At 42.3% G+C, this 20395-nt stretch overlaps 1 protein-coding gene across 6 annotated transcripts in view; it reads right to left on the bottom strand.

Moving 5' to 3' along the window:
* Window positions 1-20395, bottom strand: part of eya1 (EYA transcriptional coactivator and phosphatase 1) — a 64572-nt gene that overhangs the window by 20266 nt on the left and 23911 nt on the right. For 3 of the 6 annotated variants that reach the window (XM_069151657.1, XM_069151656.1, XM_069151655.1), the window contains 10 exons: window positions 13008-13135; window positions 12349-12414; window positions 10792-10869; window positions 8622-8688; window positions 8095-8240; window positions 7060-7182; window positions 2428-2510; window positions 1661-1853; window positions 846-988; window positions 32-115 (listed from right to left, as the gene is read on the bottom strand). In XM_069151657.1, coding sequence (XP_069007758.1) covers window positions 32-115; window positions 846-988; window positions 1661-1853; window positions 2428-2510; window positions 7060-7182; window positions 8095-8240; window positions 8622-8688; window positions 10792-10869; window positions 12349-12414; window positions 13008-13131 — 1107 coding nt within the window. In that variant the 5' untranslated portion in view covers window positions 13132-13135. Of the gene's footprint in view, window positions 1-31; window positions 116-845; window positions 989-1660; window positions 1854-2427; window positions 2511-7059; window positions 7183-8094; window positions 8241-8621; window positions 8689-10791; window positions 10870-12348; window positions 12415-13007; window positions 13136-15049; window positions 15116-19152; window positions 19421-20395 lie in introns of all 6 variants that reach the window. The other 3 variants (XM_069151658.1, XM_069151654.1, XM_069151659.1) reach the window with 3 other exon arrangements.

The following is a 20395-nucleotide window of genomic DNA, read 5'->3' as shown; positions in this document are numbered from 1 at the left end:
GCTGCTACTGCCACAGTCTGATGTCACTCACCCGTCCATATCTGTTGGCATAAGAACCTGTGAGCAAGGAATGGAAAACGATGATTGTTTCATCCAGGTCCCAGATGAAAACTCGCTGGAGAGATGGGGGACGGACGAGGGAAGGAAGAAACACAGGAAAACAGAGAAGAAAAAAAAGACGCAAAATCAATGGTGCACTCTGTAGGGCTGCAAGGTGATCCTCCTGGTCAATAGGCCAGGAGCGTGTATTTGTGGGCCACAGGGACCAGCATCCATTTGCTTGAGTTGGTCACCGCAACACTTCTCTCGTCACCCCGCCACACACTTTCCAGCCCTTGCCCTTTACATTAAAGTAATCAATAGTGACAAACTAATTAAGTAGATATGTTAACATGCCATGATGTCAGAGCTATAATGGCGGCTATTATCCTGGTTCAAATTAATAACATATTAATGAAGAGCCCTCGGAATTATGAGGGGTATATTTTGACATATGGTCACTATCATAGCGGGCATTAGTACCATTGTTAGTCACAGCCGGTGAGCAGCCTTCAATGACGAGAATGTATATATTATTCACTTCAGTGATGACTCGTTTAACCGCACGCCTTATCGTTTATTTATAAGGTGTACACGAGAGGTATATATAAGATATGTGTTTAGAGATGAGTCATATATTCCACAATGCATTAATAATGCATTCATAGTTAAGGAATCAAGTCTTTAAGAATTAATGCCCACCGAGTGCTAAAGTTGGTGAGGCAGCCATATAGTAAACGGATTAGTGTCCATGTGCCTCAGACAGGGCGAGGCTGTCTGTCGCCAAGGTAGCGGGCTCACCCTACCTCAAGGTCAGAGTCGGGCGGCGGTGATGGGTTGTTGTTCCTTCTTCCACGGCCACGTGACTTTCCATCCGAGGCCCGGCGCAATCGATCCGAATCTGAATCTTTAATGGGGGTTGATGGACTGTGGATGGTACTGTACTCTCCTGAAAGGAAGGAAAGACGGAGGAAGGGGAGGATAAAAGGAGTGTTTTAGTGTATTATTCACTATGAGAAAAGATATTTGAGCGACCATTCATCTTGATGCTGGACAGACATCACCCTGCATGAGACTTTATTCAGAAGCGGATTATTCAAGCCTGCAGGTAACAAACGTCGTAAAACAGTTACAGAACAAATAAAAGCTGCTGTGCTCCATATTGATTCAATAAACAAGATGGAACAGAGCGCATGTCAACTAAATAACAAAGATGTCATTTATCTATTTTGGACGACTGTTAAAGCTGTCTTTGGTGTTGATCAATGACAATTTCAAATTCGGTCATAAAACTTTGAGAGACTTATAAAGATGCAATCTCAATTGCCAGATGATGCATTAATGTCACATTAAATTATGGGAAATTCTACATCTGATTTCAGTTAGAACTTTTTTTCTTGCTCACCTCTCTGCAGTGCTCTAAATGTACTGGTTGAAATTGCTTGCTACTTGCAGTATATTGTGCAAGCAAAGATTTTTGGCATTAAGCTCGTGCTCTGAGAGAAACGTCCAGCCTGTGTGAATGAGGGGGGGTTCAAGAGAAACATGGCTCTTAACAGGATCCAACTCCTGATATTCAGGTTACACAAGGAAGCCCGGCTGCCTGTGGTTTGATTCCTACCTGCGGGGTTTTCTGTGAGGGGTTGGCTGGTGATACCAGTGGGGGGCTCCTGGAGGGTGTAGGTGGTGGTGGTGGTGGTGGAGGGCGTGCTGGGGCTGGTGTTGTTACTTGTCATGTAGGGTGAAGTGTAGGGTGAGCTGTTGTAATACTGAGCGTACTGGCTCTGGCCAAAGGCTGGATAACTGGGGTAGTCCTGTGGAGAGAGACAAATGGGAAAAAGGTAGGTAACATTTAGATAAAGATAAAGCAAACAGAGAAAAAACAGGAGATAAAGGAACAGTAAGTAAAATGGGATGTTAGAGGGCAGATACTGATCAAAACAACAGAGGCTAAGCGAGACAAAAGGTAGCAGAGTCGGAGAAAATAAGCAGAAGGTTTGGCAGAGTAATCTGAGATATGCCATGCACCGGTGTTGCTACTCTACAGCGCAGATTCCAAAAAAATAAATGCAAACACATGTCTGTTCTATCCTACATCTGGACAACGATCTGTCTTGTTTTTTTTTTTCTTCCTCTCCCTCTCCTCTGTGGCATAATACATATGTGTTGTAGGAGATACAAAAGATAATCCCGTGTACAAAGCTCTCGACATCGTGAGAGATTTATGTTTAAGCGTGCCATGGATGAAATGTAACATATTGAGTATTCATGCATCATAAAGATTCCCAAGGGTTCTGAGACAGCAAATCAAACATGAACTATAAACTGATAGCTGCATATTGATACCAGATTAGGAAGTAGAGTGATAAGGAAGAAGTGCACAGCTACCTGTTGTGTGCTGTTAAAGCCAGTTGAGTTTGTCAGGGAGTTGTTTCCTGCGTACAATCCCGACGTTGTTGTGAAAGTACCACCTTTAGGAACAGAAATAAAAGAACTTTGGGTTATGTATAAACCGCGTTATATCAAAATACAAGTTCAAGTGGTGGAAAGCAGTGCAATGACACAAATAAAATGACACATTGGGGGGGAAAAAAAGATTAGTCTCTTTTGAAACAACTATTTGAGGTGGTGAACAGAGGGAGGCCTCAGGGAGGGCTCCTAACAGTGGCCTTATCTTTATCCCCTTCCTTCCTTATCAGTGATTGGATCAGGGCTGATGAATGATGGGGTGAGGGTGTAGGGGAGGAGGGGGGGGGGGGGGGGCAGAACCTGCTTCCATGCCCGCACAATGTGAGGAACACAAGAGACTGTTGTGTGTGAGCTACCGAAGGATGGCGTGGGTGGAAGCATGAGGATTGCTGGGGGAGTGTGTATGTGTGTGTGCGTGTGTGTGTGTGTGTGTGTGTGTGTGTGTGTGTGTGTGTGTGTGTGTGTGTGTGTGTGTGTGTGTGTGTGTGTGTGTGTGTGTGCGCGCGCGCTGGAAGCATTGTAGTGACACAGATGGAAATGAACGGAGGGCTGAGGTTGAAGTCAGTAGCAGTGGGAGGGTTTGCCTCAATGAATATGTATGCTCCTCTTTTCACTTGCTCAAAGGATGGTCCTCCTGAGTAATTAAATCATTCAAAAGGGTCGATAGCATCTAATGGCTTAATAATATACATGCCATGCCATGGTAAGCAGCAGCAGCCCTCTGGGGAACAACTTCTCTCCTCAGTGACTATCCACCTGCACTGTCATGTCAAGCCAGAGAGCAACAGGCAGAGCAGCTTAAAGGGGATCACAGACTGGCAGAGAGACTCATTCTTATTACAGTTATCATATTGTTCGATGATCTTTGAGATCAAAATTGCAAAAACTAAAACATTTTAATTTGGCATTTTGCATCTACCAATATGGATAAAGGTTACTTCAAATTTGCAACTCTTTAAATGACCAAACAATTCCATGTATCTCTTTGCCCAAAAAGCTGAACAGTTTTTAAGTGGACACACATGAATGTACATTCATTCAATAAAACTGAGTTATCCGTTAAAAGCATATGTAGTTCAGCAGGTTCCCATTTTTCTCCTGCCTGCAGCAGCGACCATGTTTATATAAAGAGGAGAACATTTGATCACAGAGTGCTGCCTGCAAACGCTCATGAGTTTAGGAGCGCGTATACAGGGAGCGCCTGACCTGATGTGGACACTTGGAATGCAAAGTATAAACATTGAATCCACTCAATTCACTGAGCGAGTCCAAAAAATGATTGAATTATATGATTATTTATACAGGTTACTATGCACATTATTCAGAATGCCAGTGCTATAACACTGCATGTAACCACATATATAATAGAATAAGAGTAATAGAGTTTTGATCACATTCTCGTACATTACATTTGAATGATTTAATTACAAATAGTATGAAAACACTCTGAACCAAGGTGTCCCCGCGGTTCATAGAACTTTTACAAATATGACCCCGGGGCTATATTACTCATACACAGACAGATTGGTTGTCCATACAGCCACAGGGGACATTAATGGGTCCTACTGTTGCATTCTCTAAACAGCTTCCTCACTTATCACCACCACGATCCTCTGATAGTCAAAAAAAAAAAAAAAAAAAAAGTATCCCACAGCTTCAGTGAAAACGAGGTCGGAGATAAATTTACTGTTCCTAAATGAGGGCGTAATTACACCTTTGTTGTCAAAGACAAACAGAGCGAGCTCCTTTCATCCTCTGGTCATTGGCCCCATCAGGAGGGCCCTCCCACACCGTGACAAACGTGAAGCAGCTTTCAGAAAAGGGTGAATGATTGGGGGAGTTTGTGGGTGTGGGTAAGGGGGTAGTGCACATGTGTGTGTTTGTGTGTGTGTGTGTGTGTGGGGGGGGGGGGGGGGTAGGGAAGGGGGTCATGAAAGGTAGAAAAAGAGAAGTGAAGTGTTTGGCCTTGTCCGTTAGTTAGTCTGCACTGTGGCTAAACGAGAGAAACAAACACTTCACAAGCTCCATAAAGGACCAGGATCCACTAATTGTTTGTGCCTTTTCTCTTTACCTCCAGCATTTCCATCAAGTTTTTCATCCTGCCTTTTACCAATAATTTTCATCACAAATGTTGCCACTGGTGTTTTGTTTCATATTTCAAGGCCAACGGGGGAGGGAGGGGGGGTTGTACAACTTTTTGTGTACCCTGCAGAAAGTTCAACATCAAGTGAAAGTCCAACAGAACAATGAGGCAGACGCAAGAAGGAGCGAGGCTGGAAAGGACAACAAATTAGCCTAATGCACAGTTCAAACAGTCATAAAAGCTCTCCCTGGCAGGGTTTGAGGGTTGCTCTGTGGAGAACAAGGAGCCACATAAAAGCTGAGGGGACCCTTGCTAGCCCGGTGAGAACGAGCCCATGCTGTTGGGAGTGGTGGGGCTGGTTAAAGTAGGGGGAGAAAGAGGGGGTCTCGGTTCCCCGGGGGGCATGTTTTCTCTCCCTCCCCCTGTCCTGCTCCAGTTAGTTCACTCACTCAAGATCAGACATCATCCCTCCCTCCTCTCCTCCCTCCCTCCTGCTCCACAATTGGAAGTCCATTTGCTTTGCTTGATCAGTCCCCTTGCCATGGGCTATGTCTATCATCAGTGCACAATATTTGTAGCAGAAGTTTGTATGCCCCACTTGGGAATAGGCTATCAAGTCCAGATGGGGCTCTCCTTTTAAAAAAAAGCAGCCAAGGCTTCAGCTTCTTCAGCTTGCACTGCCATTGGGACAGAATGCTGGAATCCAATTATTCACCTAATTAGCATCTGCTCAGTCCAACCATCAGAAGAGCAATGTCTCCATCTCTTCACACACCTCTTGTGTTTTAGCCTTTTCTTGACAATCCACCAGGCTCCCTACATAAAGTGCCACGAGGGATCGCAAAACAGAAAACCGCCTTTGTCCCCTTTATGATTTGGTGCCATGACTTTAGCGCCCACACAAAGCTCCATGTCCACGGACATGAAAGCAAGCAGCAAAAACATTAATTCAATCGTCCTCTGCCTTGACAGCTGGCCACAGGCTGGTGGCAGGGACGCCGACAAGGAGGGGAGTATCAGATGTGGAAAAAAAAAAAAAAAAAAAAAAAAAGAGCCTTTGGTTGGGACACCCAGGCCCGAGGCACATCGCCCAGGCAGATCAATAGGCCAGAAACAGTAATGATGATGGTGTGGCGGGGGGCCAGAGCCACAGTTACAGAGCACAGGGCAAGAATAGTGGTCAATCTGTCATCTATCGTGGCTGTCAATTACCAATGCACTTAATGCTAACATGGAGCATCCGATAGCCGGAGATATCAGGAGAGAGAGAGAGAGAGAGAGAGAGAGAGAGAGGAGAGACAGAGAGAGACGTAGGGAAAAAGAAAGGCAGAGTAAGAGCATAATACTTAGAAGATGAATGGGCACATAATACTGTCATCGTGAGTTAAACCACTGAGGGCAGGATAGCAGCTCGTGCATTCTGCCGCAAATGCTCTGGCTCTTGTTCCCTTTCTCTCTCTCTCTGTCTCTCTCTCTCTTTCTCTGCCTCTCCTTTTTCAGGTGCTCGCCTGCATGCTGCAAAACTCTGACTGTGGCCAACTGTATTTGGTTAAGAGGCGTGGAAATGAGGCTTCCCCGAGCCACATCTGCTGCTGAGCTGGCGTTATTTATTGTGAGACGCTCTGGAGGCTTTTCAGCAACATGTGGAGATATTTCAACTGTCACACTTCAGATATTACAGGGGAGAGCTCAGAGACGGCGCTAGCTGCTGGCTAAGTGTCCTTTTCTGGTGCAGGTGGTACAGCGAGAGAGTAATACAAGCACCACACTGGGCATAAGGCCTGATCTACATGTATACTGACTGTATAACTAGACCGAAAGAGCATAGAAGGGGGAGTGCAGGGCGCAACAACTCATCTTTATCGGTTTCAAGGCCGTAAATCTCGATGGTCTCAGCTCTTAAACAACTACAAATATGATCACAGGGAGAGAAAAAAAACACAAAGGCTGGGGAGCGTCGTTGCTGGTGCCTCTTAAGTGCCTGCCATTTTTCCATCTGTGTTGATTCTTTTAAGAGGAGACGAGAGGGAGGCAGTCGTTGTGGCTGCACACAACACTGCCGGGATGCAACCATCGTCTGGGGTGAGGGCGAGGTCTGCGTAGTGAATCAGTCTGGCTCTGCATGCTATGACTTTAGGGACGGAGGCCAATTTCTCTCATCTTTTTTTCAAAACAGCACAATAAACCTTATTTGGATGGGCTTAATAGTGAATGAGTATTTTGGCAAAGAACTGTTACAGATACGCAAAGAAGACAAACTAAACTAAACAGGAAAAAACTGCAACTGTGTTTTTAGATTGCCGGTTGAAACAAGATCTGCTCTTTATAAACTCGTCATAATGTAAGACATTTCCCCTATTTTGTATGCTGCCAGTAATGAATTGCATCTCACACTGCAGTTTAACACCATGCAGACGTCCCGACATACTTCTGAGAAGGCACAGAGAGAAAGATAAAGATGTCCTCACCCTGCATCTGGTAACTGTAGGGGGCCTGTCCTGTCTGTGGCGTGGTGAAGCCGGAGCTGTAGCTTAGGAAGCCCGTCTGTCCCGGGGACTGGGACTGGCTCAGACCCCCCTCCGTCTTTATGCCTGCCCACAATGGACCTAAATCAGTTAGTGACACCAGATCGGTTTGATGCACAGACAACAGTCAACACAGGTTTAAATTACACTGGACACAGCAGAGGGACACCGCCTCTGTCTGTTAGCATAACACACTAATCACAATGGATGAGCAGTGATTATCTGATGACTGATTTTCACTACCATCATTGTTTAGAAATATAATCCTTCACTGGGTTCTATGACACTGCAAAGGAGTTGACTACTTGGCTGTAAAACCAAAAGACATGTTTGGACTATGATTGTTTGATGTTATGATAATAATAATAATAATAGTAAGTATTACGATCATTATCATCTAATATAGGTCATATGTGTGAAAAGATGCACAACTAGTAAAACATTCTGCTTGTGATTGTGAGCTGCACTGACCACTGACTTGGCTGAATCAGTCACAATGTAGTTTCTATGCAACGGTAAGTTGCAGGACTCCATTCAAATAAACAGTGTAAATTCCTCCACATATTGGACAGTCTTCTGGGGTCAAAACACTCCAAAGACTTTGGACAAATAAAGCCTACAGTGAGCCATGTACTCCGTGCTTTCTCTTGCAACGCCAGAGGAAACCAGTTTTTGTTTTCAGATTTATATCACTAATCTTTCTGATCTATCTGAACAGCTTGACAAGCAAATTCTCTTTTATTGCACTGAGGAAGAATATGCAGGCACTAAACAACAACTCAGCATCTCTGCTGCTCTTGGTGTACTGGAGGAATTGTGGGAACACGGTTTGGTCTGAGCAAGGTCTTGGTCCTGACCTTCAGGATGGGAAAAAATATTTCGTTGTACATTTCTCATTCTCTGCATGGATACAAGTTCAAGAATATTATCAACCGACCCTTTTCAGGAAGGGGAGGTTATGATTTGTGTGAATCTTACCGTAAGCTTGGATGCCATAAGACTGGCCAGGCTGAGGGTAGCTAGCATAAGCTGCGGCCTGCTGCATTCCTGTGGTGTACTGTGTCTGTCCATACGCAGCCATATTTTGGGATGAAGGGGTAGGAAGAATATGCGGATATGTTCTGCTATTTGAGAGAAGAAACACAAAACAAAAGTGAGAAAGGAAGGCAGGAAGAAAGAGGACCACGTTTTACCCCCAAAACCATAACACCAACTTTGCAAACTGACAAATTCCTTGTGATTCCTTATGTCCTTGTGCTACTTCATTCTAAACACTCACAGGAGCCGTAAGACGGATAGCATCGCACGGCCCATATACATCGCGAAAGAACAATAAATGGCAAAGGACATTTTTGCAAGATAATAATTACAACACATTTCAGAGAGCGCAAGCTGCAGACATCCAGGCAAACAAAGCCAGTCAGAAAAGCCCAATCTAGCAGAAGGATCTAATTAAAGAAGTCGGATGCTGCTTATTTTTTATAGAAAAATAAAAGAAACCTTACTTGGAAGGGTAAATCTGTGGAGAGAACTGGTGAGTTTGTCTTGGGCTGAAGCCACTGGTTCCAATAGCTGAGGAGAGTTAAAAAGAAAAGAGGCAAGCACATATTTAAACATGAAGAAATAAGGTAAATATTATCTTTTGCCAACAGAACTTCTGGATTCCAAGGAAACAGTAATTACATTGCATTACTCTGTTTATTTTGCTAACCTTATTTAAGGTTGAAAACCGGAGAGCAATAATGAAGTCAAATAATCAGGTAAGAACATCAGGTTCTTCTGCTGACCCACGTATCTCTGAGATACTTGTGGGCTGCCATGACAACCGCTGGTGTAAACACAGACACGATGGTCTGAATCAGTCTCGGCCTGTGGCTTCAGCTGCTTTGGGCCTTTCGAGCCACAACCACATTGGAAGTGACATCACTGATTGCAGGTAATGAGCGCTACTGCATAATAATTCCCTCATTAAGAGTATGACTGTGGTTCCACGGCGCTGCTGGTTCAGCCACAGAGAACTCAAACAAGTACACTTGTTTTAAATCCGCAGTAAGAATTGTATAACACACAACATTGTTTCAATTAAATATAATCTTGCTGGCAGAAAAATATGGATTCATTTTGATGTTTTAATAATGTTACTTGCAGGCTTCAGTTCAATAATTAAAAACACCAATTTTAGAAAAAAAAAGTCAAATAAATATAATCTGAACAAAATCCTAAATACCAAACACACAAGCGAGCCAGTATGCAAAATGTCAGCTAAAGTATTTACAGCTGCATTTCAAAAGAAATACCATTATTATTTTTAATTTGCATGAAGAGTATGCATAATTTATTTAAATTATATAAAAAAATAGCAAATCATTTTTTTTTTTTTTTAATATTTTGAGTTTGATAAAACAGGCTATAATTTATAAACTTCACACAACAATTCTGAAAAGAACAATTTCAGTTTTTATATTTAACAGCGGCAGAGTGGCACAGTTTAGAAACATCTGTCTAATTGGTCGTGACATGTAAAATAAGGGATTTGGTTGCGGGGGGAGCGCTAACTGTATGTAACTGTATGCCGTAACCCCTCACACACGTTATTAATATTGAACACTTTTCCCACATCAGCAGCACCTGCCGCTGGACAAAACTTGCTCTTCTGAACAGAGCTTTGGGTTTCCCCACGGAGGATATGGGGTATGAGATTACTAAATTTCATTAATACTGTCAGAGACAAAAGTCATACCGTGATTTATGCGCTTCTAGTGTCAAGTATCAAGTACTTAGTTTAAATAGTTAAGGAAATACAGGGAAATTAGCAGCAAGCTAATACCATGCACTGTTGGCTGTGGTGCTTTTAATACATGTTTATGGGAAGTGTGACATAGTGCTGCAGGTTGATATGGACACCGCTGAAGGTGGAAAAAAGAAATAAGCAAAAAATTATCACATTAGGGACAATTTCTATTACGATTCCTACAATGCTCATTATACTCTGTGGCCTTGGTTTTATTTAGCAAAGGGTTTATGTGTGTGTTGTGTGTGTGTGTGTGTGTCTGTGATGTTTCCTTGATGAAAGGAAGGTGTGAAAACCCTGGCTCTAACAGGGCGATAGGGTAACAGCCCGTGGAGACTGGGGGCCACTGGGACGCTGTGTCACTCCACTGGACAGACAGGCTCAGTGCATTACAGGTCATAATTCAGTCCTCATTGACATGGGAACCAGCGGAGTGCGCACACACACACACACACACACACACACACACACACACACACACACACACACACACACACACACACACACACACACACACACACACGTAAGCAAGCACAGCATATAAATATGCTGACAAAGTTTAGGTAGAGTCTCTTGTTTTCACACACACACACGCGCACACACACACACACACACACACACACACACACACACACACACACACACACACACACACACACACTATATTGCCGTTTTAGCTGCAGGGACACTCCCTGGAGCCCGGCTTATCAGTCACCCATCTCTGGGCTCATCTCATCATCTAATCAGTTCTGCAGCTGTGTGTGTGTGTGTGTGTGTGTGTGTGTGTGAAAGAGAGCGAGAGCGAGCGAGGAAGAGAGCACACACACACACACACACACACACACACACACACACACACACACACACCAGTCGTCCCCTCTCACCTGATCCTGAGAAGCTGTCTAGAGAAGTGTCTGCTACTGAGGTGGCGATTTCACTGTTGCTCATTGGCTCTGTTTTAACTGCAAACAAAGAAATGACACAGTCACCAAAAAGCCCAAAATCACTGTCAGGAAAAAATACAAAGGAAAAAAAGATCAAACCAATTACATGTCAAACTGAATCAAACTTCTAGATTTTTACAGTCTCAAAATGCAAACCTATTTTTTTTTTTTTTTTTTTTTTTTTTTTAAATTACAGCAAAAAGTTACTCAGTATAAAATAAAAAAAAGGAGGCAGGAGCGAGTAGTCAAACAACTTTTCAACAGTATTTAAAAAAAAAGGTCAGCAACATTTTTATGTATAATAAATATTGCACATACAATTTTTTGCTGGTTCAAATAGTTTTCATATATTTATTTATCATCTATTTCTTTTTGATAGGATATATCTAATGTTAGAGATTTATCTTCATCACTTTATCTTTACACTTGAAGAAAGCATATTGCATTTAGAAATGTCCTTAACAAACATACCATGTAAAGCTGAGGAATTTCACTCGAAACTGCACTTCAATTACTTTGAAATAGCACAATTAAATCAATCTTGAATTTGACAGAGCATTATCAAAAAAACAACTTGAGTTTCTCATTTTATTATTTCAATAAAATGAGAAATTATCAGTACTTATAATGAGATAAAAAATAAAATAAAATAAAAAAAAAATCATTCCAGTAGATGTGTGTTAAAGTCACTGATAAAAAAAAAAAGCTTGGTACAGTAGAAATGTCGAAGGAAATATATGGTGTATAAAATCTATTTAAGAGTGTAGCGAACGCTGTTTGACCTTGACTCCATTATACAGCTCGGCGATAGATTTGCAAAGACAATTTCACAGCTATCTGACAGCTCAGGAAACTTTGAAATCAATCCATTTCACTTCAGGCGGGCTGAAGGATTCTTTTTCTCTTTTTTTTTTTCCTTTGGCAAAACAAATTGACAATGTGGGCAAGGGAGTCATGCTCAGTGGAATCCCTCATGGTTGAAGAAGCCATTTGCTGTCATGTTTTACATGTTTCCGCTATGCTCTCTCGGTGCAGAAACACATGTTGACGAGGAGTAATTCTTTTGAACAACACACCGATGAAAATATAGTGGTAAAGTGCATGCATAAACTAACACACACTCGGGTCACAGAACACACAATAACTACTGTATTCAGGAAACGACAGGGAACATCCAAATGAAAACAAAATGCTCGGTATGCAAGTTCACAATCTGACAAATCAATAACAAGGAACTCAAGTCCAGTTGGTGTCAAACCATGCTTGAAACATAACGCCACAAAAATAAATACCAACGAGTTTCTGAATGAAAGGCACAATAGTTGAGGCAGTTTCGTAATTTTGCAGCTGATAAACTGTATTTATGGGAGATTTTAAAGAATACAAATGTATTTTTGAGTAGAAGTATAAAAAGTCAACTACAAAAGAGTGCTTCCAGTTGAGTTGGGGAAAGCACCAAATATTGTCCTTTCATCGTGTCACTAAGAGAAGACAAACCTGCAGCGGACTGTGAGTTAGAACCTAACAACCAGTCTGCAGTGGTAAGCATTGTGATGTTATCACCTATGGGAAAGAAAGAATGGCAAAGGGACACATGACAGTCTACATCATGACTACGGGCCCAGTGTCATGAATATACCAAAAAAAAAAAAAAAAAAAACTAGCTCGAAGCAAAGATTAACCTGAAGATGATGTGACAAAGGGGTGTTTTTAATAACTTGTTGGTTTGTGACATGAGCATGACTGCTTCACTAAACAAAGGCTCGGATTTAAAGCGCAGGTGAATCACCTGAGTAAATAACTATGTACAGTAGAAGCCGCATGCAAAGCTCCATCATTTCCATGCTGTGGGCTTTGAATAATTACATGGTTACTTAAATAAACAGCTAATAGTTGCCGAATAAGATACAAATGATAAGGCAGCTAAGAGTCTGTAAATTATTAAAATAATCTACACGGCAAACCAGCAACTAGAAAACGGATTGTTTTGCTGTTTAAAACCATATAACGGAACAAAGTATTGCTTATTCACCCAAATGTTTTGTATAATCCTACGCAACAACACTTGCACTAGCTTTTTTTTGATTTACTGCTTCGCTGAAATACTTTTGGAATAGCAAACAAGACAAAGAAACCAAAGAGCACTGCACACATACCTTCAGTGCCATTGGGTGTCATGGAATTGTTACTGATGTGCGAGTTGTCGAGGTTGGGACCATTAGGAGATTCACTGCTTCCACTTACTCGGCTGTGAGGACTGGCTAGATCCTGCATTTCCATAGACCTGACGAAACACACACACACACACGCACACACGCACACACACACATGCACAAATCAAATTACACACATCACTCTGGTTTCAGGGAAGGCACGGCGCTATGATACACAATGGACAATACAGTACGGATAGTACTAAAATGACAAAGACACATGGAACTAAAAAAATATATATGCATATATTACAAAGTATTCTTTCAAAATGAATTTAAAATATGTATATACGAGGCAGGTTTTCTCATGCTACCTTGCATGTGTTATTTCCTACTGAACGTATTTATTTTTTATGCAATGCCAAACGACACGGAAGGAATTTCACACATGAAAACGAAAGAAATATGTGACACACGCAAACACAAACATTGACCCACATTCACAGTGTGGAACTGCAAGCTGCACAATGAATAGTAAACATTTTGACGAGATAGTTTCAGATTTCTCTTATCACAACAATCTCACAGCTACTCATAGTTTTACATGATGTGAACACAAAATGTTTACTGTCAATTTAGTCTGACGGGTCTTGAAACAAAAATGGCCTTAAGTGTATATTGTTTTGTGCGGTAATGAAGACTGTTAACAGATGTTTGCCGGTTTGAGGCAATAGTTAATGTGCCTGTTAAAAGTGCAGCACTCTGGCTGATTATAAGAAGCTATGCCTCAGTGATGGGCAGATGAGAAGCTCATGAGGCATGTGTTTGCTCTGGCAAGCTCCTTAATTGTTTCGGTGTTTATACAAAAGACCACGCCACTAAAAACATTATTCTATCTTCTCATTTGTGTGCTCGGAGGATTTAATCGAGTGTAGACAATGGAGGAGAAAGAAGGCACGAGTGATTTGAAAAGTACGGCCACAAACTCTACACACCCATTTGTCTCTGCCACCGTTCTCATTGCAATAGTGAGATAATGAAATTAGGATAAAATGTTGTGTGCATTAAACTGCCATTTTCAATTATATTTCAGGGTTCTGGGTATCTCTGCTATCGATAAACATTGGCCTATACACAAGGCCACAAAGATAAATGCTCAAGTAACTCTGAGTAGTCTGAGTGATATCAGATGCCACGAAAAAAACTGAATTATGAGCTAAAAAGATTAAATTATGATATGCATTCACTGAATTTAAGATGATATTATGTTGTTATGATATTATGATACTTGGTATTATAGCCTGGCAAATGTAGTCCTTTCTTGTGGTTCAAATCGAAGTTATTGATGAAAAACAAATATATTCTTATACATTATATTACACAACAAAAAGAGCAAGAGACAAGTAGTGAAAAATGAGCGACAAGGGGAAAAAAAAAAAAAAAAAGGACTACAGAAGGCCAAGTCAATCTTCTTCACGCGTGCTCCAGTAATGGAAGCTGCATTGTCTTTTTCCCAAAGGTATATTAATTTACCCCTCCCCTAAAAATATCGCACCCTGCGAGCATACAACACTTGAGGGTGATCCAGAATAAACTAACCGTATTTCTTGCACACACTACTTAAAACTGTTTCCTCCTTTTTCGCCCAAAACTTTTTTGTTGTTGTCATAAACTGAATGCCTAAAAGACCTTCGCTATCTCCAATCAGACAGAACAATAAGGTCAGAAATGTTGACAGTTGTTCAGCAGAGTCTCTAAGGCGATCTCTGATGCCACACAGAGAGCTTGACGTCTCTGATGTTGCTGGCACTGGCACAACTGTGCTCTTACCTGGACCTAGATGTGCTTTGAGTCCTCTCAAACCACACTCCCTGTCTATATTCTGCCTCCACCTGCCCCAGCAGAAACAAAGTCACTCCTTGTTATTGCAGCTCGATGTCACAGTCCGGAGCCATCCATGACACAAAAAGGCTTGTCTGAGAAAACATTATTGTTATTCTGGAGCAGAAAGGGAAGAGAGGGCTAGCTGGGGAACAGAGGCTCACATTGTCTCCTCTGTGAGCCGCAGCCGTGCTCCGCTGTTGTTTCCTCCTCCAGGTCCTCCCTCCTCCCTGAGCAAGGGGAGCACGGCCAAATGACGGAAAGGTGATTCATCATTGGTCTACGACAGCTGCAAACTGGATTAGCCCTCCCCCAATCAACATGCAAAGCGGCTTAGCCAAGGTAAGCAGGAAGGGGTGGGGGTGGGGGTGGGGGGGGGGGTGTTGGGGTGGGTGTGTGTGGGTGTGTGTGTGTGGGGGGGGGGGGTGAGAGAGTGAAGGTAGGCACAGGGGTGCGGGGTTGGGGGTGGAGGTGGAGGGGGCTGAGAGGCAGCAGGGGGTGGGAGCGCCTGCCTACTTTCCTGCTTGAGGTAGCCTGCTCCTGGACGGAAGATGGGACTTGTTGAGCGGAGGCAAGTCGAGCGTGACACCCCTAGCATCCTCAGCAGATCTTTCATCTGCAATTGACACTATCTGAAATTTATCAGCACTCCTCCTCCAGGCATACTGACAGGTCCTAATGACCATCAGGGCTGCTTCCCGCAGGCCTGCCCCAGCCTGGGGCCACTGCTCGGTACGAAAATACGCAACTCCCCAACTTCACGGTCTACTCACAATGGAGAGCAATATATACACTCTCACACACACACACACACACACACACACACACACACATGATATAAATCCTTTCCTTCTCCGTGGCAACACAAAAGCTCATGCTTATGTCTTTTTCTTTAGCACACAAAGACACATAACTCATGGCTGTATGTCTACATGTGTCCACACACACACACACACACACACACACACACACACACACACACACACACACACACACACACACACACACACACACTCGTGCACAGGGCACTTCAGAGGCCCCCAGATCAGTGGTGCAAATGCAGACACACAGACACACACATCTCACACACACACACAGGGCACTTTAGAGGCCCCCAGATCAGTGGTGCATCTCAGACAATGAAGGAGACTGGAAACAAGAACATGGAGAGCATATGGAGCCACATATGTTTCCTATGACGCTACGAATGCCTCTATTACTCTCCTTTAGCTGACAGTTACATTTTGCTGTCCACTCCCGCTCCGCTTGTCTCTCTGCAAACATCAAGCAAAGCCATATACTTACGTGGCTATAACACTATATTAGACCTGACTCTAGCCCACCATGGGAATAGAGGGTCCAAAAAAGGTCAAAGGTATTCATTTGGTCAGGAAAAAAGACATATAAAGTCCTTTTCTTTTTTTTTTTTTTTCAAAAAATCCTGGCATAATTTTTTAATGGCTGACTGTTTACATGAGCCAGGGTAACCTGAGCTCCATGTCTTAAGGTTTTTTTTTTTTCTTCTTTTTTTCTCAACAGACTCTTCACACCAAGGCAAAGCCTTCATGAATACCATTCTAGCTTTACAATTTGCCTTCTCTCCCACTGCTTATGGTACAGCCATCTTGGCAAAAAGAATAACCATTATACGTCTCACTTTAAAAGCCATGAACAACAGCAGTTCCTCCTCCTGGTATTTCCTCACACTGAAATATGCAGAGGGGACAAAAGAGACACAAGTTTTGCCACATTGCATTAACAGCAATCACAGAGTTGGAGGGGGGCGGGGGGGGGAGTTGTGGGGAGAGTGTGTTGTGGTACGTTGATGTTGATGTGGTGTGTGTGTGTGTGTGTGTGTGTGTGTGTGTGTGTGTGTGTGTGTGTGTGTGTGTGTGTGGTGGCTGGCTGGCTTCTCTGCTCAGCAGTGCAGGCCAATAAAGCCATTACCATGCTGGTGTCTCAGTCTCTGCCAGCAGGTGAAAGCAGCCAGGTGAAGACAGAGAGGGTGAGCAAGGAACATAGGAGGAGACAGGAGGGAGGGGACGGGATTTAAAAGCCAAAACAAGCCTTTCTTCTTCACCGCTAAATATTTATCGTTTAAAAAAAAAAAAGAAAAAAAAAAATGGGGGGTGGGGGGGGGGGGGGTGCATCCAGCATCTTTGATGTGCTTTCTTACTTCAACCTGAACTGCCAGGTCTTTGAAGCTAACAAGAACAAAGCCAGGCTAGATGAAGTGCTGCAAGTGTCATCAAGAGAGAGAACAAAAACAAAAAAAGTAGAAGAAGTGCCACAACACGCTCCGTTCATGGCTGTTTGCGGGCCTATTTGTTTCACTTCACTTATTTCAAGACCTGCATTTCCAAAAGGTAAATATAGCCCCAGCCCAGCTTTTAGCATAGATCTCTCAGCATGCAGGGTGTCTGACCTGCCACAAAAAAAACCGCTTCTTCTCCTCCGCTACGCATACCTGTGTTCCTACAGGAGTGTTGGGTCGCCTGTATTTCACATGGACGCTGTAGTTTCAAAATTCTAAATGTTGTGATCTGCTGGAAAGTATTTTGCAAACAGAAATCAAGCAGAAGATATCTTTTTGTTTTCGTTTTACTTATTTCCATTCTCTGCTCCATTTGTAATCTTTAATGCATATTCATTTTACAGTGTATAATCTACATAAACCATGTGTTGTGTGTTACAACTTCTGAGAAACAATGCTTTAATCAAACTTTAAAACAACTAATCCCCACTTAAGCTGGTCAGCTGAATCCACATGGTGGCCCAGGAAAAATAAATCCACTCGCAAAGAATGTAGATGCAGACAACAATTGGACACAGATGTGAGTGGAATTAGGCACAGTTTACAAAATGCTACACTTCACTTGTGTCTCTATACGTGGCCAGAAAAATGACGGCTGCCAACAAACGCAACATTAAGTAGACTGGTGTCTTTTTCTGGTGTCTTCTCAAAAGTTAAGCACCCTGTACAACTGCAGCACCCTGTACAACTGTAGCATTTTATATATATATATATATATATATATATATATATATATATAAAATTAGTTGACATTTGAAATTACATGGTGGTGCAATTTACTTTTATGATTTTTTATTTTTTTTATTTCACAAGTAAAAAGTTGATCTGTTAGTTTGAATTATTTTTGGACTTTAACACTAGAGCACTTATAAAAACACACATCTGAACAAAATTATTTTTTTTTTGATAAATACATAAAACATTACTTTTTGTTTTATTGCTTTTGTATTTATTTGTATACAAAACCTACGGTGGGATATTCAACACATTTAGCACAGTGCAAAAAATTGGACTCGTGGCGACAACTTATTGAAGCACATGGTGCTTCACACACAATTTAAAATTTTGTACTTGTCTGTAATTGAAAGCACAATTATTAACAGATGGGCTGTTTGTTGATGTGCAATTTGTCTCTCTCATTTGGTTCAATCTGACATCGTGCTCCAGCCATTCACTCAATAGCTACATTAAATCTGTTAATACTGTGCTCTTCAACCTTCAAAATTATTTCCAGAAGGCCACTTTGCCTTTGAGGGGCCATCAAACAAGATTTAAGGTGGACATTTTATCACAACCTGTCTACCACCGTGACCACTGCAGAGCGAGAGAAGCTTTACAAGAAAAAAGATGAAAGGAAGTTCAGGGACAAATCTTAATGATTATATCACTTTAATGCTTGCCACTTGTTATTTTAATTCGCTTGAATCTGACATTTGATCTGTTACATTGATGAAATTATCATCTGTGCAGGAGACAAAGTAGACAAAAATCGAAAATTGCATTCTTCATATTAACACCGCAAAGGGTTACAAAATAGTTTTAAATCGTTTTTGTTTTTTTTGCTGTTTAAAAAAAATGTAAATCATTCGATTTTATGTGATCTGTACCGAGATAGATTCCTCTCGAGGTGCATTTGTAAAGCAATTATCTCTTTAAAACGCATTTATCTGTTTAGACCTACATGTGAGCAGCTTCCTTATTATCGTGCACAACGTAAACATTTTTGCCATTTACAAACAAACACACAAATGGGTATTAGTGATTGAGGACCTGTAATGGCAATCATCAGAAAGCTCCGAAAAAGCTCACAAAGCTCATTTCCTGCTCTTTCAGCCACATATTTCAGATCCAAACAGTGGCGTGTTAACAAAACAACACCCCACAGTATTTAGTAAACAACTCCTGCCCACTAATCGCCCACTACGAGCTACTTAATAGGAGGTCCCCTATTACCTTCTTCCTTCGCCAGTGCTCTCTCTCTCCACCTCTCCATCTTCCTCACTAATAGCCGAGTGAAGCTGGATCAATTAGCCCTCTGTGTCTTTCACCGTTTTCAATCTCCGAAGCCTCCGAAAGGGCTCGGCCCGGCTAGACACATCCATGCGGAAGACATCAGTCCTTGGGCAAACAATGCCACCGTCACCGCCGACCACTCCTGCTTGTACACACTGCTGCACACGCATGCAGCGCTGCAGCCAGGCAGAGAGACCCTGATCTCTCCCTGTGTAAAGCAAATACACAGTGTAAACAGCCCCAAATCAGCCTGCTCATGATCTGTTAATTGAATAAATAAGGTTATTGTGTGTGTGTGAATGGCTGCAGCAGGCGAACACACACACACACACACACACACACACACACACACACACACACACACACACACACACACACACACACACACACACACACACACAGAGTCATGTTTGTCCACATAGAGCTGAGGCCACTTTGCAGGCAGTCTGGCATCATAACCTGTCTATTCCCTCTCTTTCATCAACACACACCTTTCTAAACACCAAACAGGGCAGGCGTTTGAAAATGACAGGAATTACAGGATGAAGAAGGAAAGAGGGGGGGGGGGGGGGGGGGGGGGGAAGAAAAAAAAAAAAAGGACAATTTCACAAAGATGAAATGTCCTTCACACACACACACACACACACACACACACACACACACACACACACACACACACACACACAATAATTCCCTGACTTGTGATGTAAGCCTGTGATCAGACGCTGAACATTAAACCAGAACATCCTTCAATTAGAGAGGCTATGATTACAGCGGGTGAGTCATCTTCACTACACGTGAAATACTGGCGAGCGGAGACGCAGCACGGCCGGGAGTCGAGGCCTGTCGTCTTGGTCAGACGCTGCAGAGCCTCTCAGGTCTCCTTGCGGCATTCCTGGCCTCAGCAGATGGCATTAGATGTCAGCTGCTTTAACTGTGTTGGTTTTGTTTGTTCTGCCAGTAGAAAAGGAACTACTGCAGAGTCCGGCATGTTTTCTTTCCCTGATCAAAAATGTAAACTGGGCAAAAAACAATCCCATTTTTCAAAGGCAAATTTTGATATATTTACAATGGTTATGATTATTTGTGATGGCAGTAAAGATGTGGGTTCTTTTGCAGGTACAATTTTTTTTTTTTTTTTTTAAATTACAAGTCATTAACATTTTCAGAGAAATTATTTTTA

Source organism: Embiotoca jacksoni, unplaced genomic scaffold (assembly GCF_022577435.1).
Source record: "Embiotoca jacksoni isolate LCO1_2020_lvr unplaced genomic scaffold, fEmbJac1.0.p SCAF_17, whole genome shotgun sequence".
Taxonomy (NCBI): domain Eukaryota; kingdom Metazoa; phylum Chordata; class Actinopteri; family Embiotocidae; genus Embiotoca; species Embiotoca jacksoni.
This window is presented reverse-complemented; position numbering and strand designations above follow the sequence as displayed.